General features: G+C 38.3%; 3 protein-coding genes across 8 annotated transcripts in view; 1 reads left to right on the top strand and 2 right to left on the bottom strand.

The window, feature by feature from the left end:
- LOC132486758 (uncharacterized) overlaps positions 1-4,948 on the bottom strand; it is a 105,866-nt gene extending 100,918 nt beyond the window's left edge. The window contains exons 1-2 of the mRNA XM_060094330.1: positions 4,614-4,948; positions 4,137-4,548 (exon numbers count right to left, since the gene is read on the bottom strand). Of these exons, the coding sequence (XP_059950313.1) occupies positions 4,137-4,548; positions 4,614-4,948 (747 nt within the window). The remainder of the gene's footprint in view (positions 1-4,136; positions 4,549-4,613) is intronic.
- Positions 4,528-8,518, top strand: SMIM15 (small integral membrane protein 15). 3 transcript variants are annotated; one of them, XM_060092925.1, is made up of 3 exons: positions 4,528-4,633; positions 5,938-6,067; positions 6,983-8,518. In XM_060092925.1, exon 3 carries the CDS (start codon positions 6,995-6,997, stop codon positions 7,217-7,219), a length of 225 nt encoding a protein of 74 aa, XP_059948908.1. In that variant the 5' UTR covers positions 4,528-4,633; positions 5,938-6,067; positions 6,983-6,994; the 3' UTR covers positions 7,220-8,518. The 3 variants fall into 3 exon arrangements, with proteins under 3 accessions (XP_059948908.1, XP_059948907.1, XP_059948909.1); XM_060092924.1 differs by lacking the exon at positions 4,528-4,633 and adding an exon at positions 4,640-4,758; XM_060092926.1 differs by lacking the exon at positions 4,528-4,633 and adding an exon at positions 4,766-5,082.
- Positions 8,519-13,318: 4,800 nt separating this feature from the next.
- NDUFAF2 (NADH:ubiquinone oxidoreductase complex assembly factor 2) overlaps positions 13,319-26,204 on the bottom strand; it is a 196,859-nt gene continuing 183,973 nt past the window's right edge. The window contains exons 5-6 of one of the 4 annotated variants that reach the window (XR_009531446.1): positions 20,135-20,334; positions 13,573-13,640 (exon numbers count right to left, since the gene is read on the bottom strand). Coding sequence is in view for 1 of the 4 variants with exons in the window: in XM_060092922.1 (XP_059948905.1) it covers positions 13,389-13,640 (252 nt within the window). In the remaining 3 variants the exon portion in view is untranslated. Of the gene's footprint in view, positions 13,641-20,134; positions 20,335-26,204 lie in introns of all 4 variants that reach the window. The other 3 variants (XR_009531447.1, XM_060092922.1, XM_060092923.1) reach the window with 3 other exon arrangements.

Genomic DNA, 26,204 nt, shown 5'->3' with positions numbered 1-26,204 from the left:
AGGTATCATCTGATTTGAAACCTCTAGTAAGGTAGCAGCCCTGCAAAGATAATGTTCCAAGCAATTTTTGGCTAAGGTAGGTTTAACTAATTATTCTGATATACATATATATATATATATATATATATATATATATGTATGTATATCTCCTTCTGAATTATATGACCTTTCACTGCTCCCTACTGAATCCTCTTGTTCTTATTTTGAAGACAAATTCCATCTCTATCTTTTAAAAGCTTTTCATTACCTCCTTAACTGGTATATCCCATAAAGTTTAAGAAGCATGCCTTCTAATTTAGACAAGTATTTCATAATAATATTAGCCAATTATTTCATTTAGGATGTGCTTTTGCCAAATTACATTTAACAATAAGTGAAAAATAACAATATTTGAAAAAAAAAAGTCTTCATGTTACTGGATAGGCCTAAATGAATTTTCCAGAAAATAATACTTTGGTGATGCTTTCTTTGTAGGCAAAATAGGCTGAAAGCAAACTGGCAGAGTATGATCCATTCAGAAGATGAAGCTGAAGGGAGGGTGGAAGGTTGAGTGAATCACTGATGCGTTGGTCTAATAGCAGTGAAAGTGCTCAAAAGAGAAGTAGAGACTGACAGATAGGTCCTGTATGTGGGATGAAGAAGCAAATCAACTGGCAAGGCTGGAGAAAACCTTCTACACCACACTAACTCTTTGAGACATGCTGCCACCACCTGGGCAACAGACAATTTTGAAGTATGGGAAGATTTTAGTTGTGATTATTAGTTAAAATTAACAATTACAGATTAAAAAACTTACTTTCATTTTATGAAATCAGCATTTTCATCTAGTCTTTGACATTAAAAAACAAGCAGGGATTTTGGGGGCCAGATCTGTTTAGAATTCTGCCCTACTTTTTAAGTCTCTGGTTCCTTATCTGTAAAATAGGTATAAGAATACCATCCTAGAGTTGTTTACTCTAAGGATTAGTGATAACAGATGCGAAGCATCTAGCCTAGTACCTGCTACACAGTATTCAATAAATAGCCTTTAAAAATTATTATTCTGCAGTATGATCTTCCAAATGTCACTAAAACCCGACTATTACTTTTTAAATTACATAAATGGACCTATTAAGAAATGTATCTGCACTGTGTTGGTTTTTTTTTGTTTTTTTTTTTGTTTGTTTGCAGTACGCGGGCCTCTCACTGTTGTGGCCTCTCCCGTTGCGGAGCACAGGCTCCAGACGCGCAGGCTCAGCGGCCATGGCTCACGGGCCCAGCCGCTCCGCGGCATGTGGGATCTTCCCGGACTGTCCCCTGCATCGGCAGGCGGACTCTCAACCACTGCGCCACCAGGGAAGCCCGTGCATTGTGTTTTAATGGTAGGAAATACTCACAAATAAAAATTAGGGGAGAAAACAATTCTATCAAAATAAGTCAAATATGTGAAATGTTACTGCAAAAAATAAGCACAAATTGTTCAGCCGGTAAGAAAGCTCTTAAAATCTTTAGTTAAGTCTAGATTATTATAATAGAATGTTATTCAGGCTTTACTCATTCACAATTGACATGAGTCAGGGTGAAATGTAACTTTGTACCATTCAAGAGAAAAAAGTTTTAAACAAACTAATGAAAGACTAGGACTTCCTTTCTTAAGAGGAAAAAAGCTCAGAAATTTGTAAGGCTCCATTTTCTTTTTTTTTTTTTTGAATTTTATTTCATTTTTTATACAGCAGGTTCTTATTAGTTATCTATTTTATACATATTAGTGCATATATGTCCATCCCAATCTCTCAATTCATCCCACCACCACCACCTCCGCCCCACACCTCTTTCCCCCCTTGGTGTCCATACATTTGTTCTCTACATCTGCATCTCTATTTCTGCCTTGCACACTGGTTCATATGTACCATTTTTCTAGATTCCACATATGTGTTAATATACAATATTTGTTTTTCTCTTTCTGACTTATTTCACTCTGTATGACAGACTCTGGGTCCATCCACCTCACTACAAATGACCCAATTCTGTTCCTTTTTATGGCTGAGTAATATTCCATTGTATATATGCACCACATCTTTATCCATTCTTCTGTCCACGGGTATTAGGTTGCTCCCATGACCTGGCTATTGTAAATAGTGCTGCAATGAACATTGGGGAGTAAGGCTCCATTTTCGAAATATAACTGCAGTAGAGTAACTAGTGCGGATGGTGATGTGATATGCTACAAAGGAATTATTCTTATGCAAAGACAAACCCTCCTTAATTAATAGTGCAAGCTTTAGTTACTTTGGTTAAAGCTACACAAACGGTTAAGATTTTATTTCTTAAAAATAAATACAAGCAGACCTTATTTCCTTGTTATTCTAAGTTGATATTCTGAAAGACATTTGCAAGAGAATAAAAAGCCAATTAAGGATCTTTCAAATAAAGACTAAGCCCTTAAGAAAACTGGCTATGATATTTCCACTAAATTCCTTATTCTGCTGCTGCTTATGAAGCCGAAGTCAGAAAAATGGCCAAATCCAGCCCAATCAAGAGAATTTTCAAGCTGAGAGAACCCCAGAGATAACCTAATAGCTTTCCACATACACAAAAGGAAACAGGCTCAGAGTGACTTATCAGAGTATCAGATCAGCAGAGACAAGGCCTGTGAATCTCAACTCCCAAGCTGAGACTCCTCTAGAAAGTATTCTCGGGGCTTCCCTGGTGGCGCAGTGGTTGAGAGTCCGCCTGCCGATGCAGGGGACACGGGTTCGTGCCCCGGTCTCGGAAGATCCCACATGCCACGGAGCGGCTGGGCCCGTGAGCCATGGCCGCTGAGCCTGCGCGTCCGGAGCCTGTGCTCCGCAACGGGAGAGTCCACAACAGTGAGAGGCCGGCGTACCGGAAAAAAAAAAGAAAGAAAGAAAGTATTCTGCAGCATCTGAACCAATCTTGATGCCACCTTTCATTAAGGCAATGCAGGTAGCAGTAGGGAGCTCAGCTGTGGCAACCGCTATGCTATTCCTGGGCTTTCTGCCTGCCCTGGAACTGGAAGCTAGATCAGTAATATTAGACAGTGAAAGCCTGATTTACACTAGAGCCAAAGACCTACCGAGGCTTCCTTCTTCTGTGCCTTTTCTTCCGGCGCAAGACTCCTATGCATTTCACAAGGGATGCAGCAGGGTGAGCTACAGGGGAGGCAGTAATGAGGAAAACTGTCTAACCGTGATTAAAACAACATACGCATATTGGTCTCTGGAGTGAAGGACGTTAAAATAAATTCTGACCCTCTCCTGGAGTTACTATTTGGGCAAGTTTACAAAACCACACAGAGTAACCATCAGCAAGTCAAGTTTTCAGTACACACAATCCAACGACTGAGTCTTATTCTGGCTACTACAGGTACAGGCTAGGTCCAAGCAGCGCAAGCTTTGAAACCATCATCCAAGTTCTCAAACAAGAATGAGTAAGAAAACAACTGCTGCTAATACAACATACAAACATTAACATATGCCCAACAAACAGTATTTTAGATCATTAGCTTATTTGCCAAAAGCCTGTTCCCTGGTAAACAATAGTTATTGTTGTTATACCTAAACTAGTTATACATGTCACAACTTGCGCCTCAAAGAGAACATTCTATAGCGTTTCAAGAATAAAAACCTGCTTTATTTGGCACGCAACAGTGAGGAGATCTTGCAACATTCGAAGAGGTAGTCAAACAGAGCAGTTCAGTGCAAGAGACCACAAAATCTGATCATCAACCAAACCAGAGTTAATCTCTCAGTTCCTGTAGAAGACAATATATTAACTCACTCTTTCTGCTTGTTGACTTTTGAATCCCTTTGTGTATTGGAAGAACAAGTACCTCGGTGTGAACTCTACGCCCAGTTTAATTATCAAGTTTACTCTGGGCAAGTATCGATCATGCTTTTGTGAAAGAGTTAGGTTCTTAAATTAAAAACAAACAATAAAAACCCCTCTTCACACAGCATGGCTGCATTTTCCCTTAGTAACAAGGTTCGATGGACCCACCACGGTCCAGCTGCTGCTTTGTCTCCTCGACGTGAGGCGTTAACTATTGTCCAACCCGAAGATGAGAGGGTCAAAGAGTGGGGTGTGAACCCGAGGAACTCGCTAGAATCCTTCAAGAGTCGCCGTGTCACCCTCACCTTGACTCTGGGCGGTTTGTGGGAACCAACTCCTTTCTTGCCGCCGCTCTCTGGCTGGAGTTTCCCAGGGTCACGGACCTTACCCACCGGGGCCCTCCACCCACAGCCGGGCTCCTGCAGGGGAGCGGCTGTTCCCCGGCTGACTTCGGGGGCAAAGGTAGGGGGCCCTCCGTGCTTCCGGACCGGCTCCCGGAGGCCGGAGCCCACCCGAGCCTCAGGCAGGACGCCGCCCCGACAGAAGGCGCGAGACTCGGGCTCCGAGCCAGCGACCAGCCGGGCGCCGCCGCTCGCCCCACGCGGCCTCACCTGCCGCTCCCCGGAAACCCGGGCGCCGCCCCACCCTCCCCGCGTGCTCGAAGTCCAGGTCCCGGGCCCCACACTGCAATGGCGCAGCCGGAAACTGGCCCCTCGACTTCCTCAGGCCGGATCCAGGCAAGGGCCGGCCTGTGGGCGGGTCGGGAGAGCCGCGGCTTCCGCCTTCCTGCTTCCGCCTGGAGGTTAGTTGGGAGTGGGGGGTCCGAGCCCACCGTCTCGGACGCGACGTAAGGGAGGCCGGTGGTGGCCGCAGCCGCAGTTTTGCCCCCGTGCCCGGCGGAGGCGGCCACGGCGCCGACGGCCCAAGGTGTGGCGGGGACGACCTCTGATTCCCGGGGGCCGCCCGTTATGCGAGCCCCGCCGGGCCCGCGCTCGCCGAGGTGGAGGGTCTGGGGAGCGTGGCCCCAGGGGCGGGCGGCCGGGTGCAGTGAGGAAGGAAGGGTGAGCGAGGAAAACACAAGGAAGGAGGGCAAGTGCGGATGGCTGTGAGGTGCCATCAGCTGCAGCTTTAGGCGCCGCGCGGGTCTGGTCCGGAGATCAAGCCCGGCCTATCCTTCTCGGAAGGAAGAAAATATTCCTTGGAGTGTGGGAGGCGTGTGCGCTTGGGGTCCGAAATTGAGGTGCATGGGAGGTGTGTGTCTTGTGGACGGTAACTCCTTTCTCTGTGTTAATGGCTAAAACTCGGCCATAACCGAGTCCTTCACTTCCGCTTTACTCTTTATTGCAAAGTTCTTTTGCTCATCTCTGAATCTTGCATTAGTTAATTTATTACTGGGCTGGAGAAGCTGAAGAAACATATCCGTAGAGCCTAGGCTCGACTGTGTGGGTGGGACCCTACGAATGGGGTGGGGAGGCTAGGATATTTAACGATATCTTAGACACTTTAAATGTGTCTTCAGTTGAAAATATGAAGAAGTTGTGATAGGATATAATTAAAACCAGTCATGGTAGTTTTATGTAGGTGATGGGATTGTGGGTGATATATATTTTGTTTTGTTTATCTCTGGGTTTTCTATAAAGAACACAAACTGTATAATAGGGAGACAAAAAAAAAATTTTAAGAGTAAAGCGGTGTTTGATTTTGCGATTGTATACCTAACCCTATAAACAAATAATTGACCTTTTTAGTATAAAAAGTTCAAGATCTGGGAATGGATATGCTGTAACATATCAGTGAGCTAACTTATTTTATATGTTAGTGAACTTCGTAAATAATTTTATTTTTGAAGTAAGTAATTGAGTAAAATATTTGATCTCGAGTAACTAGGATTTTCTTACAGGGCATTTACCATTTTGTAATTATTTCTTTCTTAAAATTAGAAAGCAATAGATATTAAATGTATTTAATGTGCCAGGCGATTTTACATGTCATTTATAGGTTGCATATAGAGAATTTAGAAATTTTCCATTTAAAACTGTATTATAATTATTCCTTAAAGTTGACTTTTAACGTTTTTCTTTTATCTATTCTTTTCAACCCAATCAGTATATAGAATTTAAGCATTCTCTCAGAAGTGTATGGTAGAGCTAAAGAAGACAACCAACCAAGGGTCATCTGAAATTGTGATTGGCTAATAATCCCAGGACAAAGTTAGAGATCACTACTCAAGCATAAGGTAGATGATTTTTTAAATGCCAGCTGAAATTTTAAGTGACTGTATATACACCCATTCCTACCCAGGTATTCTAATTCTCCACTTTGAATAGAGATCGACACAAACATGAAGGTTGAAAAGCTTCTGGGGCAAAATAGAAAATGTCACTCAAATCCACAACATCCTCATTTGCCAGATGGCCCTCCCTTAGCAACTCAAAACGGAACAAAATGCATGGCACCTGTAATGGTTAATTTTCTCATCTATTAAAGTTGTTCTCATTTACTAAATTATGTCCTCAAATAGGAGTCCTCAAAGCTGAAAGAGGGCATAAAATAGCATGTCACCTTTTGCTTATATCTCTTTGCATATGAATGGATGTTATGGTTCCCTTACCCTCTCTTTTCATTTCTGGAAACAGCCATCCACTACCTCCCTTTCTCCAGGCATTTCACATATTCTGTGGCTTTCAAATAGCAAATGTGATGATTGTACTTTTGTTAATTAGCACTTAATAGTACTAAGGCCATGTAAAAAAATGACAATGGGATTCAGCTGTTTCCTGGAATGAGCACATAAAACTCAAAATTCTTTTAAAACTCTGCTGCTAAATAAAGTTTGTCTTGAACATAGGAGACATGAGAATGCCTAGTCCTTACGACAGATTCCACATGGTTTTTCCTTTTATCTTCTATAGCTTCACATCTTTTAAGTGTCACTCTTCTGGTTGTCCTAGGTGAATTATTTTTTCTTACTAGAAATATTAGTCCTTATTAAAATAGTACTAATTAGTACTTTTTAAAAACAACCAACCAAACTATTGAGTGATAATGGAATTCTGAGTTAACTGATTGTATGGGGTACCTTTTTCAAAATTTGATTAACCACATAGTCTTTTCTCTTGTTGTCTCTCCCCCCACCCCCTGCTTTCCTAAGGCCTCTACAAAGATGTTTGATATAAAGGCTTGGGCTGAGTATGTTGTGGAATGGGCTGCAAAGGACCCATATGGCTTCCTTACAACAGTTATTCTGGCCCTAACTCCATTGTTTCTAGCAAGTGCTGTACTGTCTTGGAAATTGGCCAAGATGATTGAGGCCAGGGAAAAGGAGCAAAAGAAGAAACAAAAACGTCAAGAAAATATTGCAAAAGCTAAACGACTAAAAAAGGATTGAAGGAATGAACAGGCTCTGCAACCAGAGGAAAATCATCTGGAAAATTATGCAGCTTTGGAAGGACCCATTAAGGTTTCTTTTCAGATCTTATGACAGTATTATTTAGTAAATGAAGTCTGAGCATGTGGAAGAATCATGTTAATTCTCACCTGTACTATAGCAGCTTTTAGGCTTCGGTGTAGAAGTCTGTTGACAGTCACTGTAAATTGGCATTTATTATGCTACAGATTCTTTATAACTGACTTAGTCATTTGCCTTTTTGCAGCGTATGTACTAAAGTGAAAACATCCTGTGGAGAAAAATGGCTTTAGATTATGGACTCTATTCAAATAATGGCTTAAAATGGGGTCCTGTTCTGGACAAAGGAGATTAAGAATGTAAAAATCAGAATTGTCCTGAGGTGAAAAGCATGCTTTGGCTTAAAAGAGATATAGTGTATTAATCACATCTTTTATCATTATTACTTATTTCTTGAAATAGAATCATTTCTGGCTTCCTCAAAGCAAAGTATTATTATTCAACGAGTACTTCTATTTTCTGTATTTTTCTCATTTTAGCTTTTGAGATACTGGTAATTACCAGACATTCTGCATTTTTAAAAATCTAATTTTATAAAGAATTCTCTTATTATCTTGACCATGTAGATTACCACTTACTGGATATAACAATTTTTGTACTTATGAACACTGCCATTTTCTTAGAGATGACTTGAGTAGAGCAACACTATGATTTAAAGCTTGGAGTAAAAATGCCAAACCTTGTAGTACCTTGGAACCAATTAATTCTCACTTGTGCTATAAGTAGAAATGTGAAGTAGTTAAAATGTCTTATCAAATAATTTACTGATTATATAATACCACTTTTGTTTTTCATTCCATTCTTTTAATTCTTGTGGTAGTGATGTCCTTTACTTTTTTGATCAAACAGGTTCATGGTGAAAATTAAAATTCAAATCTCTTTTAAGGAACTTTTAAAGAGTAACAGTTAAGTCATATTTCATAAATGGTAAAGAAAGGCTTAACAGTTGGAAAAATTTTGTTTAGCATAGTATTAGTTGGGTGAAAAAGGTGTAAATCATGTCAAAATTAGAATGTGTTATAGTTAGAAATAAAGGACTGAAGGATATTTCCTTCAGTTAAGTAGTATAACTGGAACTTTTTACTCTTTAACATGGCTTTTATAAATGCATGGTTAATAATTTTATTTGTTGTCAGTAATTAATAGCTTATTGATGTTTTCCTCACCCCTGATAATGAATTTTAAACTACAAAAAAACTGTCTAAAAGCTTTAACTTTAAAATGAAACTAGATATTGAAATAAATTTGATACATTTTTATAAAGAGGTACTGGGCTTTGTTTTTTTTTTGTGGGGGGAGGAGTAATAATTCAAGTTAAATATGTTATAGAAGTTAGACTTTTCAGAGGGTTACAAATTTCATTTATAGATAAGCATGCAGTTGACCCCTGAACACCACCCTGGGCTTCGTTTTTCTTTGTGGGGTTAGGAGCATGAGTCCTCCCTTGCAGTCAAAAATCCCTGTATAATTTATAGTGGACCCTCCCTATACATTGTTCCTTCCTATATGGAGGTCCTCCATATCTGCAGTTCCGAGGTCCCTCTGTACCCACAGTTCTTCATCCGTGGATTCAACCAACCCTGGATCATGTAGTATTGTAGTATTTACCACTAAAAACATCTGTGTATAAGTGACCCCACACAGTTCGAACCCATGTTGTTCAAGGGTCAGCTGTACTTGTAAAAGTTGAGAGCAATGTTTCTCAAATATGAGAACCTAAGGACCTCTGAGAATGTTTATGGACTGGTTGAACAATACTTATTACTGTCATTTTAGGTTGTCAGTTCCTACCTGGTGCCAGTGTGATCAACACATTGCAGCTCCAAGCACTGAAATAATTCAGTGTTTAATTACAAATTATTCAGGTGATCAAGGATATGCTTTTTATACTGTCATTGAAATTTAAACAAAACTTACAGTTATCCACTAAAGCTATGGTTTCATTGTTCATTGTGACAATTTAAAGGTATTTAACTAAAATAGGTTTTTCTGTAGTCCCTGTTAGTCTTAATACAATTTTGTATTTGTTTGGCATAGGCCATTCATTGTTTCTTCAGCTTTTCCCAAAATTTATGGAGCCTTTTTACACATTTAAGATCAACAAGGTTTTATAATATGTGTCTATATGTTTGTGTGTGTTGGGGGGTGGTGTAAATTAGAGACTATAGAGCTTCCTCAATTTAAAATGGATTACATCCTGATAAACCCATTGCAAGCTGAAAATAATTTACTGAATAATGTACTGAAAGTGAAAAACAGAATGGTTGTGTGGGTATCGGTTGTTTACTTGTGATTGCATGGCTGACTGGGAGCTGTGGCTCTCTGCCACCGCCCAGCATCACAAGTGTCCTACTGCACACTGCTAGCCCGAGAAAAGATTAAAACTCAAAGAACGTTTCTGTTGGATGTGAATGTGTATCGTAAAGTTGAAAAATTAAGTTGGGGACTGTGTATTATGAGGTTTGAGAGTCTTCAGAAAAATCAATCTTTTATTGTAAAAAGATTACTGTTATGGTTACAAGAATCCCATTTACTGTTACCCAGAATAATTCTTTTAAAAACTGCCTACCTATTATGTTGTTTCTGAAGTTCTTAGAACTAATATAATCAATTAGCATTTTATGGCTGGTTTTGAAGGAAAAACAAACAAGCTGCCTATAACAAACATTTTACCACCAAAAAGTTTGTGCATCAGAATTTGATCCATAGTGTCCATGTGGTAAACTTCAGCATGGTGTTACTATATCAGATGTGCAAGGGGATTTTAAACCTATTTCCTGAAATTACAGTGAGCAAACTGGAAATAAGCTTCGGATGCTGCAAGCTAGAAACCCAATGTTGAGATCCACTATAACTAACAGCTCGTCACCCATTGTTAGGGGCACTTTTTTTTTTTTGCGGTACGCGGGCCTCTCACTGTTATGGCCTCTCCCGCTGCGGAGAACAGGCTCCGGACACGCAGGCTCAGTGGCTCCGTGGCGTGCGGTATCCTCCCGGACCGGGGTACGAACCCGTGTCCCCTGCATCGGCAGGTGGACTCCCAACCACTGCGCCACCAGGGAAGCCCTGTTGGGGGCACTTTATACCTCATCTGGTTTTAAGTTAGAGGAAGTCTGATACCTATTTAGGAATGATTGCTTTCAGGTTTGCAACTGATTATAGGATCACTCTGATTTACTTCATATCTGTAATATATAAGGACAAATTCTGTATTTCTCAAACATTAAAGGGGATTCCGTGTTCAAGTACCAAATACCAAAAGTTTGGGAAACACAAGATAAGACAATTCATTTCTTCATGATTTCCTGGAGTCTTTTAACCTTCTTTGACTATCATAGACTCTCTGTTCTTTTCCCCCAAAGAACACAAATAGTTTGAGAAAGCCTAGTCTAAATGAATTCAGGTTACATTTTAGATAATGTGGTTAATGAGATAGCATTAAAAAGGTCAGTATGATGGTATTGGGTCAAGGCTGATGAAATTAGGAAGTAAATGAGAGCCAGAAATCAGTAAAAATGGAATGCAACAGGATAACATAATGGGGAAAAATTATTTCCTCCATTTTTTTTTGATTTTTAACTTCAGATATCCAAGGCATAGCTAATAGGCTAGATTTATATGGTTAAACCCAAAAGGCAACGCATGTATACGTGAGCAGTTTGTATAATAAGGCCTTTGGGGAAAAAAAATGCTATATGCATGTATAGCAGAGGCACAGGAAGTCAGGAAGGATTTATCTGAGTACTTAAGGTATGTATGACACTTTAATTATTATTATTATTTTAAATTAATTAATTATTTTTGGCTGTGTTGGGTCTTCGTTGCTGTGTGTAGGCTCTCTAGTTTCAGTGAGTGGGGGCTACTCTTAGTTGCGGTGCGCGGGCTTCTCATTGTCGTGGCTTCTCTTGTTGCGGAGCACGGGCTCTAGGCTCGCAGGCTTCAGTAGGTGTGGCATGTGGGCTCAGTAGTTGTGGCACGCAGGCTCTAGGGCTCAGGCTCAGTAGTTGTGGTGTGTGGGCTTAGTTGCTCCGCAGCATGTGGGATCTTCCTGGACCAGGGCTCGAACCCGTGTCCCTTGCATTGGCAGGCAGATTTTTAACCACTGCACCACCAGGGAAGCCCCACTTTAATTATTTTAAAATGAACATTTTAACTTTTGAAATTAAAAAAACCGCATGGGTTTTGGAGTCTGTCTTGAAAAGATGAAGAAAAACATTTTCATTAAAAAAAAACTTGTAAATTCCCCAAATATAACTATTTAAAATATGAAATATGGTGGACAAGTGAATATTTTATGTGAAACTTTGATTCTGCTTTGCGTGTGTCTGGCTTAAAAGCCACATATAAAAACAAGATTGTTTAGAAAGGCAATCTTAATTAGGCCAAGATTATAGTTCAGTTTTTATGTAGGACTAAATGTTCTCAGAACTCTGTTCTGATACCACCTAACAGGGTAACCAGTCATCCTAAAAATGTTAGTCTTGAGGAAAGGAGTGTGGATGGATTACTACAAAGTTTATTCCCACCTCTCAAAATCACTTTGAAAGTGCATACTTTACTAATAATGGGTGGGCCAGTATCATCTTCTTATATAACATAACTGTTGGCTAAGATTTTCTTTTATGTAGAACAGGTATTTTTAAATGAAAACCATAAAAATTAAAATTAACATAAATTCTGTCATACATTAAGATATTTATAAACAGCCTACCCGACAAACTTTTGTAAAATATGTATATAGAACACAGTTAATAAGCTGATAGGAATTTGGCAGTAGAAACATTCTATTCTAGCATGTTAGAATTTACAGTTTTTCCTGTAACCTGGGGTTCAAGAACATCTTACTTTACAGTCAATTATACAACAAATTTTATCTTTTTTTATATTGCCTAATAGCTAGTTCCTTTTTTGCTTCTTTGGTAAAATGTAATACTACTTTGTAATAATGTAAAGAGACAGAATGATGAACTTGATATTAACAGGGCTGATGGAATGTTAATATACCACCTAGGGGCTTTTTTTTGTCATTTCATAAATATTATGGTGATTACATTTGATTACTTGTTTTAGTATAACATTTTATAAAGTTGTATTTTTCTGTAGTTTATTTCTTAAGCAATTAAAAATTTTATCTTCTAATATTAAGTAAAAATCTCAGTCCATATTTATTGAGTAGTTGCTACAATGTCAAACACTGTTAGAAGACCTCTATATTAGAATTAGAACTCTGTTAGCAACAAAAACTTGGTTGTGTACTTCAGAAAATGTATGACACTTTTATATATAATCTGTATTAATGTTGTCATCTGTTTATAATTTTCTCCAATATAGATATCACTGTTATCTCCACTATCAGTGGAATCACGTTCTGAGAACTCTGCCCTATTTTCTATTTCTTCAGAGTAATTTTTAACCTCACAGAACTGCAATTACTTTACCATTTCTCTGTTTACCATCTTTTCAGACTTTTGTGATAGATTGTCTACTTCCATTGGTCCTAATTCCTTCTTTAAAACTCCAACCTCAATCCTACCATAAAATAGCTTTTGTGCCATCTACTCATCAATATCATAGGGTGTTTTCCATTTATCAAATAAATTTTCTTGGCCTCCACGTGTTCTATCCAAGTTCATATTTTGATTAGTTCTTTAGAATCTTACAGAGTGCCTCTACAGAAATAGCAGTCTTCTCCTTTTATATTTCATCATTTAGGACAGTTCAATATTTACCCTTATCATTTTCTACAAAGATATATTTTGGGTGGTTTCTAAATGATCGTAAGGATCTAAAATGTACTGAGCATTTACAGCTACAAGATACTTCTCAAGGGAGCAACTCAAAGAGGAAAAAAAAACTAAGTAAATTCATAAACAGAGAATGATGACTAAATCAAGTGAAGGATTTAAGTCTAAAAGAAGTTAGGTTCCTACAGTTCATAACCTCACACTTCTTATGCATAGTAAAAACAAGTTCTTAAGCTTACTGGAATAGAGAACTATTGTACAGTAAGAAAATACAAAGTAACTTTTTACTTTTACTTGTTAAAATAGTCACATACATATATAAATGAAATGATTTTACCACAGTGCATTCATTGATTGTGGCTCTTGCCATCTTGTGGCATCCAGGATCCTGGCTGAAAGGTTTTACCAGTGCTGGTGGGAGCCACCGAGGATTCTTCTTTTCCAAAGTACGGAGCGGAGGCATGCCCTTTAATCTGAGTTTGAACTGGTGGAGCCAAGTGTTCCTTGTTGCTCTCTTCTCTGAGGAGTTTTTCTTTTTCATGAAAGTCTTTGGTTTTCATTTTAATTTCTTCTTTATATTTTTCACTCTTCATTGTTTCCTGCATGCATATATAAATGGAAGAAATCATTAAATTCCTAGTTAGAAGAAAACAAACTACAGGTTTTGTAAAAATAAAATAGCTAATAAAAAATAAAGTACATATATACATGATACTTGCCTTGCATTTAAATAATATATAGATATGTACAGGCTAAGTCTGAAAAAGCTATCTGATTATATATTGATGTTATTTTGAATTAAACAGCTATGTCCTTGTATACTAAAATAAAAAGATGAGAAGCATAATGAAATAGAAATATTTACTACCCAGTAAGTGAAACAAACCACTTAACATGAAATATTACACAAGAGCATAAAAGTCACTCTTATCAAAGATTTTCTAAATTTAACAGCTATTTACTGTCTCAAAAACTAATCAGTGATTTGTACTTGTTTTGCAGATGAAGTGAAGGTGAGAGGGCCTCAGAAGGATGCTCCTGCCAGTCCCTTCTCTGTGGGACTTAAAGCATGGTTGCTAAGGCCACCCTCTATAGCGCCAGGACCAAGTCCCATCTATTTCCCTTTCGCCTCTGGAGTGGTATGGCAGTGAAGAGGAGGACAGAAATGGAATCAGAGTTCAGCAAGCCTTAGACACCAGTTCCAGAGAGGCACTTTGCTATTGGAAGTGCTTTCTCAAATCAGTGCAAGCAATTTGTGCAATGCAGTTTTGTCACTCATTTGCTATTCTATTTGTAAGGATCTATACCCCGAACAACAATCAATCTATTACTGTATTTCATTGAATACAAGACCATCAAATTTAAGATGCATTGCTGTTATATGTACCACTAAAAAAGGCAAACTCCTTCACACATCCTGATTTCAGAGATGTTAAAATTTGAAGATATGCATCTTAAAAACAGATGAAATAGTAATTACGTCTTTTACCTTTTTTGATTCCTTCTTCCTCTTCTATCTTAATTATTTCTAAATGGGTGAATTTTTTTTTCTTTTGGCTGCGCCTCACAGCTTGCGGGATCTTAGCTCCCCGACCAAGGATTGAATGGGTGCCCTCGGCAGAGTCCTCACCACTGGACTGCCGGGGAATTCCCTGGGTGAAATTTTTAATGTTCTTTTTGCTTATCTGTATTTTCTGATTTTTCTTTAAGAATATATTTGTTGGGCTTCCCTGGTGGCGCAGTGGTTGGGAGTCCACCTGCCGATGCAGGGGACACGGGTTCGTGCCCTGGTCCAGGAGGATCCCACATGCTGTGGAGCGGCTGGGCCAGTGAGCCATGGCCGCTGGGCCTGCGCGTCCGGAGCCTGTGCTCCACAGCGGGAGAGGCCACAGCAGTGAGAGGCCCACGTACCGCAAAAAAAAAAAAATAATAATAATAATATATTTGTTATTTATAATATAAATGTTAACATAACTAATATCTGACAACATTGACAAAAACAAATTCTCCCAAGTTATTTTTAAATTTCAACATTTAAAAAAAATGACACATCTGGGACTTCCCTGGTGGCGCAGTGGTTAGGAATCCGCCTGCCAATGCAGGGGACACGGGTTCAAACCCTGGTCCAGGAAGATCCCACATGCCACAGGGCAACTAAGCCTGCCTGCCACAACTGCTGAGCCTGCACTCTAGAGCCTGCGTGCCACAACTACTGAAGCCTGCGCGCCTAGAGCCCGTGCTCCGCAACAAGAGAAGCCACCACAATGAGAAGCCCGCACACCACAACGAAGAGTAGCCCCCATTCGCCGGAACTAGAGAAAGCCCGAGCGCAGCAGCAAAGACCCAATGCAGCCAAAATAAATTTATTTTTAAAAATGGTTCCTTTAAAAAAAAGACAAATCTGGTTATTTAACTATATGATGCAATCTTTGTTTCTAACGTGAATTTCAAGCAATAATAGTTCTCCAAAAAGGTAAACACTGATATTTAAAATCACATTTAAAATAATGGTCTATACTTACAGGAAAAGATTTGAGGAGATTGTAGTGTTACAGACTTCTAGACACAAAGAAGGGCCCATCTAATGAAACCTCTCCTAAAGCAAACATGTGAGGGAAGGCCTATTTATAAATATTCTTGTAATTTCTATAACAGATCAATTCCCTATGAGTAATTTAATAACCACAGTAACTATGAGTTTAGGGACAGCTGCTATGAGTGAGGGTGAAAGTCAGGCTTTGCCTTTCGTAAACCCTGTAGAATTCTCAGGTGGGGTGACCATATGTCACAAAAGAAATCCCTCAATATGATACTGGAAATAATGGAAGTAGGTGGAAATATTTTTCAGTCTAAGGCCATCTCATCTTCACTTATCTCCAGACTTCAAGACCCTCTATGAACTGGTGTGTCAGCCCGGAGGCTCTTTCTCCTGAGCAGAATGAAAGGTTCAGGAGGGTTGAACTTGCACTAGTAGCCCATCACAGGGAGCAAGACACTACTGAGAAGCTGGTATAAAGCTTGCTTGGGTTGGTATAAGAGCATCAGTCACATTGCCTTTAGGGATTTCAGCTCTGCTGTTGCAGTCTTACAGCTGGTGCAAGCCTATGCCTTCTGCATAAAAGGAAACTGAGGGCAGAGAGCTGTTTTTTCTTTTTTCCTGCCTTCATATAATTCCTCTTTACTCACCATTACTCTGCCAAGTAGTTTCTTTCTTATAACAGCTATTTAGGCCAATAAAAAGCCAATCTGAATATGTTAATTATTTTAATATGAAGATTAAATATTTCGGAGTTGAAAAACATGGAGACTATAGTTCTTCCTAGAAAATTATTTCTTTTTTTTTAAACTAATGGTTACCAGACCCCTGCCAACAGCTTCCAGAAAAATTACACAGAACATAAATCATTTGTGAAAGGAAATCTAGTTTTGTAAATATTTGGAATAGATAAAATGAAAGTAGTTAGGTGGAAAAAATAGGAATTTGTAGACTAAAAGAGAAACAGAAGTAATTCTGTAACAAAGCCTATTTCATAGCAGAAATTACTATAAAGCAAGGATTTTTCCCTTAACATTATTTCCTTGGAAACATATCACCTTAAGTCTCAATATGTTTATCAATAAAAACATTGTTTCAGCATTTTAGGGATAAACCAAGGGTAAGTAGGTCTTCACATAAATGTTTATATGTTTAAAGCAAATATTTATCCTTTTGCATACCACTTTTCTCCCTGTCAGTATTCTTTCACATTAAAAAAAACCAGGGCTTCCCTGGTGGCGCAGTGGTTGAGAGTCTGCCTGCCGATGCAGGGGACGCAGGTTCGTGCCCCGGTCCGGGAGGATCCCACATGCCGCGGAGTGGCTGGGCCCGTGAGCCATGGCTGCTGAGCCTGTGCGTCCGGAGCCTGTGCTCCGCAACGGGAGAGGCCACAACAGTGAGAGGCCCGCATACCGCAAAAAAAAAAAAACAGTTGTATGGATTTTATCACTTGCATTATACCATGACTTACTTAATGTCTACCCCTATTTTTGTTTCCAATATATCACTTTTTCATAAAAAAAAACAGAACTCTGATGACTATCCACATAGGTAGTTCTTTGACCCAAACACATAGCTGCAATCCCAAATCTACCTTTTACTATCTATGACACCAAGAAAGTCAGTTAACTTTGTTCAGTCTCAGTTTCTTTATCTGAAAATGGGAATACTATGTATATATAAAATTTACATCTCAAATACTCATATGCATACTGTTCACATTGTTAGACCTTCTGAAAGTTTGCAGTTAAAAACATGGGCTTTGAAGCAAGACAAACTGCATATAAATCTCAGTTTTGCCATTTACTAGCTGTGACCCTGTTAATGTTGCTTAACCTCTCTGTGTCTCAGTTTCCTTGTGTAAAATGGAGATTACAGTACTGCCTTCTTCTGTGGGCTGTTGTAAAGACTGGGAAAGAACTGGCTATTGGGCAGTAATAGTACAACAGAAAACGTTACAGGTGGATTTTTAAATAGTGATTGTTTATTCTATTTCATTAAAAATAAACACACCAAACTTTTATCTGTCCCTCTTTCTCATCTCAGGGTAGAAATGTAGTCTCAATACTTATACCTTTAAGTACTTAAAAATTTAACCCACTAATTTGTGACATACATTGAATAACTTTGTTGTGAACATTTTTTAAATAGCAGGATCCCTACATCAATTGCTATCCTTATGAAGAATGAACAAAATTCATAATTTTGCCAGGATGAAAAAATCTCCAATTTAATGTGCTACAGTCTCCAACAAAGGTAGCAAACACTACCACTGGATTGAGAACAGAGGTGTTAGTAAGACATAATCTACTGGCTTGAAAACAAGATGGAGTAACTGGTGCCAGACTAGTTCTTCTGCCATAAACAGCTAGAAAACTGGACAAAAATACTAAACTTTTCAGATACTAAACAACAGCCAGTGCAGTACTGTGATCCTCGAGAGAGGGGAAACAAACGAGATAAGCCCTGTATCACCTCAGCTGGAGGCTGCTGCACAGGGTCAGGGAACCTAAGCAGAGGTTGGTTATCTCGCTGAGCTAAAGAGATAGAGATGGTTGGTTAGGAAGGCTGAGGAAGCTGAAATTTGTGGGGCACAATACCAGAACACACACACACACACAGACACACACAGAGTTCTAGAAACCTGGATAGGGGTACCCTTGAGTGTTCAGCTGAGTATTAAACTGTATGTGGGTAGGGTGAGACTCTACAGGGCCAGGAAAGTCAATTTCTGGCTAAAGAATAACTACTGGGGAGCTGTAAACTGAACAACTGCTGCAGCTTGCATGAGACTAGGGGACATTCAAGTTCTAAAAAGCCAGAGATACCTCACCAAACCTGCAGGGCATTTAGTATAAAGACTTCAGAAAGATCACTCCTTAGGAGTAAGAATAAATTGGCACAAGAGTTGAGGTAATTCTAGACCTGCACTGTCCAATACAGTAGCCACTAGCCAAATGTTGTTATTTAAATTAATTAAATTTTAAAATTTAGTTCCTTAATTGTACTAGGCACATTTCAAGTGTTTAGTAGCCAAATGTGACTAGTGGCTACCATATTGAAAAGCACAGATACAAAACATTTCCATTATTGCAGAAACTCCTATTGAACAGTACTGCTCTAGATCCACCTGAACAAAACTTAAAAATGAAGCATCCAAAAGTTTGGGCTGATTCACATGTAAATTAATATACTAAAAAAACAACAACAACAAAAAACCCTCAACATTTTTAAAAGGAAGACAACAAAACACAGACAGTAAACAATATACTATTTCAATGTTTATCATCCAATCAAGAAGTGAAGAAGTGTGATCCAAAACCAGTCAACAGAAACATGATAGAAATGATGAAATTAATAGATAAGGACTTTATCACAGCTACTATAAATATGTTCAAAGACTTAAAAGAAAAATTAACATAAAGAGAAGAAAAGTAGAAACATTTAAAAAGAACCAAATGGAACTTCTAGAGGTGAAAAATACAATACATGAAATAAAAAATGTAATGGATACGCTTAACAGCAGATTAGACCCTGCAGAAGAAAAGAAAAATGAATCTGAAAACAAGGCAACGGAAACTATCCAAACTGAAGCAAAAGAGAGAGAAAATAGCTTAAAAACTGAACCAGAGCCTCGGTGAGCTGTGGGGCAATATTAAGCAGTCTTACATACATGTAACTGGAATCACAGAAAGAGAAGAAAGAAGAAGGAGAAAAAATAATGACTAAAAAATATATCAAATAGATAAACATATAAATCTACATATCCAAGAAACTAAAAAAACTCCAAGTAGGAAAAATACAAAACCAAAGCATATCAAAACCAAATTGCTAAAAACTAATGATAAAAGAGAAAATCTTAAAATAAGCTACAAAAGAAAGACATTTATGAGACAAAGATAAATACTATTGAGTTCTCATCATAAACAATGCAAGGTACAAAACAATGGAATGACTTTAATACACTGAAAGAAAATAAAAACTGTCAATTTAGAATCCTATATCCAGTGGAAACATCCTTTAAAAATGAAGGCATAATGACATTTTCAGACAAAAAAAATAGATGTTTTTGTCACAAGCAAACCTCTATTACAAGAACATTAAAGGAAGTATTAAATACTTTAGGTTGAAAAAATGATACAATATGGAAACTTGAATCTACATAAAGGAATGAATAGTGCCAAAAATATCAGAATGAAGGACTTCATTGCAGGGAAAAATGTTAGACTTTGGGACACTCTGCTAGGTACTCAATGCCCTTTGATTTTATGTCTACCCACTCCCAGCTCCTTGAGCCCATGAGGAGCATCATCACATTGTGCATTGAAACTACTGCTATAGATTTTGAGGGTTATCATCACTGTACCCCCATCAGAAGGACTTCTCAAGCTTTGCAAAGATGTCAGTTACCACTAAATAGAAGAGAAGTACAGCCTGAAATGCAAGAGGACTATTATGACCATATGCAGCCCTCAGATTGATAGTACTACCTGGGAGACAGATGATGCCTCATTCCCTCCCTACTCCCACCTGACAAAGAGCCTCTGCCCACCAAACCTTCCATGTCTTGCACCACTGTCCTGGCTTCCCTGGCCTGGGATTTGAAGCAGTATGCCAACAATGGCCCTTCTCCACTGAAGCTGAATCTGGTGGGGTGGACAGTCAGAAAGTCATGCATGAGGTTAACTCGTTTCTGAGAAGGTCACATCAAAGAGTCCCCTGTAGTGAAGTACTGAAGGATATCATTCTCAACCAATCTGAGGGAAGAAGAGAAAGAAACCATACTGACAATAGAGAAAGCACAAGCGTACCAAAATCTGATATTTCAGAACTTTTCCTAAGTATATTGTTTATGAATGACTATTGTTCTGTGACAATCCCTCTCACGTCAACAGGCACCAGGGGTGTTCAGTTGGAGCAAATTAGCTTAGGCTTGAGTTGTTTACAGAGCCTTAATATTGGAAAAATAGACAAACTCAGTTGTGAAAAGTATTGTTAAATGTTTGAATTTATATATTTTTCTACATCAAATTATAAATTACCATTGTTTGTGAAGGATTACATTGAAAAAAGATTTTTTAAAAAAAGCTCTGGATGTGTTCAACAAGCTTAACCCTGTTTTTGTAGTTTAGACAAGTTAATGGTTATTTATTGTGCACTATTTATTAATTCAGTGATGAGAATTCAAGCCCCTAAAAGGTTGCAGCTCAAGGCCTTTTCAGTGCCACTTCTTTGCTAAGAGCCCTGCTTAAGAGCCCTTTTGGTAGCTGTCCTGTTGTTGTACTACGTGTTACAAATTGCTAAGTGTGGTAATCACAAAATCATTTTTAAAGTTGTTTTTTTTTAACTAATAAAATACAGACAAATATTAAAGCTTGAAAATGCAGTCTTTAAACATGTTGACTCAAAGACATTAGGAATTATATTATCCCACTCTAATCATATAGTCCCTTATGTGAAAATCTAGTACACATGACTTTTGGTGTAGAAATGGTGAAGAAATCAGCTCTAATATACAGTTATAGCTGCGGGAGGTACTATAACAGATCTGGATACTTGGACTATAAAAAAGAGGTGAAACAAATGGCAGAATAGGACTAGAGGTCTCTGCGATGATGCCTTGGGAGAGATAAAGGACACTGAGGCAATGCAAACCTGAACCTTGGAACCGTACTCTAGCATCTGAGAGAAGAGAGAGAGAGCTGTCCACAAGTGCTCTCTGATGAAGTCATCTTGACTGGAAGAAAATTTCATCACTCAGTGAGTACTGGAGAAAGAAAAGGGCTGAGAAATATCTGAGTGAGTTAAAACAGTTTCCCAAAGATTTTTCTGTCTCAGGTATCCAAGTCATTCTGCATCTCTGGGGCCACACTTGGACAAGAGGTGAAAGAGTGAACAATTCTGAGTCTACGCTATTAATTTGGATATAGATCTAAGCATACATACAACAGCATTTAGGAATATCTATTATTACACATATACCTTATGGACAAGGGCAGATAAGTACAAATTAAAAATTACCCATCATTAATAATTTATGTAAAGTATCACTAGTATTTTTAAATTTAGTGTGCTTATTTGTATGTGCCATATGTATGTATAAATAAAAAAGAAAAATGGTTTTCATGACATAATTCAGGAGCTCAATCCCCTAACCCTGTTTCTCTCTTTAGAGTCTCAGCTTAGCAAAGCAAAAATTCTTCTGTCAAGGAATATTTCAGTAAAACACTCTATGTACATATATATGATGGTGTGACATTCATGTTAAAGATAAAATTCCATAATAATAGACTTCAAAATTATTTTATAATTTTTATACAGATAGACCTGGAAATGGAATAGAGCTAATGGTCAGTTCTTTATTAGGGAATTATGAAGTTTGTTCTAAAAGTGCTATGAAGCACAGGGAGATCAGCTCGGTGCTTTGTGACTGCCTGGAGGGGTGGGATAGGGAGGGTGGGAGGGAGACACAAAAGGGAGGGGATATGGGAACATACGTATATGTATAACTGATTAAATTTGTTATAAAGCAGAAAAATAAATAAATAAAATAAAATAAAATAAAAGTGCTATGAACCCAGCCAGGAAAAATGGCAGGCAGAATACAGTTATACATAACAACCCATTTCTTCCTTGAGAGCCTGGCTCCACACTCCTCTGGAGTTTGGTATTTATAAATGGTCTCCATTTGGTTTCAAGTACTTGTGAATTCCACGTATACCATATATAACTACGTTCAAACTTAAGTACAAAAGAAATCCCAAGATTAAAAAATCTAAATACAGTTTAAAGTAAATTCAACAGTGCTTCATTGTTAGAAAGTTACCATATCCAAAAGCAAGTAAAGACTTAAAAGTCAGTCTTAACGGATATTGATAAAATTTCCCATGTCAGTAAATTCTTTTTTAGCCTTCTACGGGAACAAAACCATGGCCATTTCATAATGATCCAGTTATATTACATACAAAAAACAGGAACCTAAATTTTTTTTAAGTTTTAGTTTAAAATTATAAATTAGCAATACATTTGTGGCAAAAGCTTAGTGTAAATATATCTTTAATAAGAATATATCTACTGGATGTAGATATATACTTTTCAAAGTACACATAAGATAAAGATACAGTGAAAATTTTGGTCTTAGAAACAGATCAACTTTCTAAAATATTTAAATTACTAAATACATTCTCCCCTACCCATACATTTTCACCTCTCACTAGACCATGTGATATATATAATATAAATATATTTGACTTTGACAGCCTCATTTTCTTTCCATAATTTAAACTATACATACTAATGAATAATTTTTATTTTAATCAACATTAAAAATTTTAAAGTATGACTACACTGCTTTTGAGTCTATTAAAAAATATTTTGGGGGCTTCCCTGGTGGCGCAGTGGTTGAGAGTCTGCCTGCCGATGCAGGGGACATGGGTTCGTGCCCGGGTCCGGGAAGATCCCACATGCCGTGGAGCGGTTGGGCCCGTGAGCCATGGCCGCTGAGCCTGCGCATCCGGAGCCTGTGCTCCGCAACGGGAGAGGCCACAACAGTGAGAGGCCCGCGTACTGCAAAAAAAACCAAAAAATTTTTTGAAAAATACAAAAAGATTGAGTAAATAGATTTAAGTGAAGACTTGACATAAAGTATGGTACAGGTCCTCAAACCTTAGAGACATATGGTTACTGTAACATGGTCTCCTCCAGAAAGTAGCCTCCCAGTATATGCCACATACTCCACCCAGTAATCAACATGATTATAATGGGAATTTGATTTGTAACTGTTTCACAATGTTCTAAGATGAATATTCTTTTTACAGTGTCAACTTTATAACATACCAAGAAACAATTTAGACCTAACAATAGCAGTAGCAATGCCTAAGCTTGAAAATATTGCCAAATTTAATTAAACTACACTTTCTAGTTCAAGCTGAACTGCCAGGATGAAATAGTAAATTATTATATCACCCTTTTTCAATGTATGAAAGAGAGAAGAGAAAAAAAGAGGGGAGGTTATGAGGTCACCAAAATGTTATGAGATCACCAAAAGGTACTCTGTGCTCAGACCAGAGGCGATGCCTGTTGGATCAGTAATCAAAAATGAATTTAATCTTGCCCGGGTGGGAGTAGAAGCCAAAATGGTAAATAAATGACAGAGCGTAGGTTAGTATGATAGCACTGGGTTGCAAAGAAATCTGTTAGAATGAAACAACAACCAAGCAAGTTCTGCTTACAGAAGCTGCTCCTGCTATGTGTTCTTGCCAATCACTAGTGTGCCTCTGCCAAGTCAATGTCACCTTTAATTTATTCACATTCAAGTCTGCTGCAAACAGACTTTGATCAATCACAATAATGAAAATGTAGACTGAGTTTTGTTGTTTTGACATGCTTTCTTGAACTTTTCTCCTTCATTTTTTCAAAACACTTCTAATTGCAAGAAGTTGATCTCAATGGTTCCTGTTATTTGAAGGAACAATTGTTAAGGTTTGTTTATATTCCTTGCTGGCTAGGAATTTCTGGCACTGAGTTTTCTTTCTTTGAACTTGAGCCAGATTAATTATGAAATCTCAAAATGTCACTAAAATGAACTAATCACAGAGCTCAAGTCATTAATAGTTTTGCAGGTGGTATTTCCCTTAATAAAACAAATGAACTTCCATATATATATATTTAAAAAAGACCTTTGAGCATAAAGACACAATCATTTAATTGAAAAAGGAATTTAGCAGTTAAACATTAATAAAAAAATAATTAGAGTCATTTAATATTAGTCCTATTTAATTGAACTGCCCTGGTGGGAGACAAAGAAAACCTTGCTCCCTTGCGTGAGAAGGGGAAAGACCATAATCCCTGGAAGAGAAGGCAATGTCAGGTCCCCGTGGCTTTCCGGGCATGGACTTTGAGAGTGGGAAAGAAATGGCAGAGAGGCTGAAGCCCTGGAGGAAAAAGAAGGTTCCATCTGTGAATGACTGCTAACATTTATTGAGCTGTTATGTGCCCGCTGCTGTAGGGAGAAAAGAGTTCTTCTCTCCGAGGTTGAGAAAGGGAAGTAGAGGAGTTGGGCAAGAAGGTGAGACACAGAGTTAGAGAAGCTGCAGCTCCCGCTATACAGAATCTGCCCTAGAGATTCAAAGATGTCATGGCCGGAGGTTTCCCTCCCCAGGACCTAATGCAGGGATACTGTCCCCCGATGAAAGGGACAACAGGACCTGGAGCCCTGAAAGATATCCTCATTCATTCGTACATTTTTCATTCAATAAATACATACTGAGCACCTACAGTTCAAGGTCCTGGGGATACACAGGATAAAACCTGGCTCCGACTCTTATGAAGCTTCCTTGTGGGTAGAGAGGAGGACAGGCAAAGGCGGTGACTTTTGGAGGACTCAAGGTAGGGAAGAGCTGAGTTAGCACCAATGGCCAAGTACCAGGCTAATGCTTATGGGTTCTTTCCTATTTTCTCATTCACTCATTCATTGGTTCATTCACACATTGAGAGCCCACTATGTGCCAAGGATAAAGAGTTAAAAGAAACAATTTTTTACCCTGTTCTTAAGGAACTCACAATCTAGGAAAGAGAGATGGGTAAAAGATTAATTAAATTTACAATATGATAAGTTCTGTGATAATATCAAGTAAAGAATGTTATGAGACTGCAGAAGAAAAGTTGGTGTTCCTATTATTCTCCACAGGGTGGGGAGTAGGGGGTTAGAAATGACTTGTTAGAGAAGATGATGCCTGAGTCTTAACAACAGGAATTAACCAGAAAACTGAGAAGAGGGGGCATTCTGGGAAGAGGTAAGTGCTCACTCAGAGGTATGAAGGAGTAAAGCACACAGCAAATTCAGGATACTGTAAGCATTTCATACGGCATGAAGAGGCCAAAACACGCTGAATCTTATAATGCAATGTTAGGACATTTAGATTTTTATCCTGAAATATTCTGACTTCGAAGCAAGACTAGGATTTCCAGATAGAAGAGTAGAATGATCAGTTAATTTGAATTTCAGATAAACAAAAAATAATTCTTTAGTGTAAGTATGTTCTAAATATTGCATGGGACATACTCACTTATAATTATTGTTTGAAATTTAAATTTAACTAGGTGCCCTGTATTTTTATTTGTAAAATCTGGCAACCATAGCAAGAGACTTAGCATTAAAAAAATGACTCTGGCAACTGTAGAAACTGAATTGGAGGGAGGCAAGAATGGACTAGAGATATCAGTTTGTGCGCTACTGCAGAAATGCAAGTGAGAAATCATTAGGGCAGAAACTAAGGCAATGGTAGTGAGATGGAGAGAAAAAGATAGACTGTTGAGACATTCAAAAGGAGAAAGGTCTTGGTCACCAAGTATGTGGAAGTGAAGGAGACCAGAACAATCCCCAAGTTTCTGATGAACGATGACAGATAATGCCATTAACCATAGTAGGAAACAGAGAAAAAGAGGAGTTCCATCTTAGACATACTGAATTTGAGATGTTCATAAAATATTCAAGTATTCTGTATCGAACTGTTAGCTCCTTCTTCTTAGCCAAACCTCCAAATACTGAAGCGCTTCAGGACTCAATTCTAGGCCCTCTTCTTTGCCTATACTTTCTCCCTAAGTAATTATTTCTATATATGCTGAA

The sequence above is a fragment of the Mesoplodon densirostris genome, chromosome 3 (genome assembly GCF_025265405.1).
Source record: "Mesoplodon densirostris isolate mMesDen1 chromosome 3, mMesDen1 primary haplotype, whole genome shotgun sequence".
In the NCBI taxonomy this organism is placed as follows: domain Eukaryota; kingdom Metazoa; phylum Chordata; class Mammalia; order Artiodactyla; family Ziphiidae; genus Mesoplodon; species Mesoplodon densirostris.
Note: the sequence above shows the minus strand (reverse complement) of the source record. Positions and strands in the feature narration are given on the sequence as shown.

Excerpts from the sequence above, each read along its gene's own strand:
- SMIM15 (XM_060092925.1), top strand. The coding sequence starts at position 6,995 with ATGTTTGATATAAAGGCTTGGGCTGAGTATGTTGTGGAATGGGCTGCA.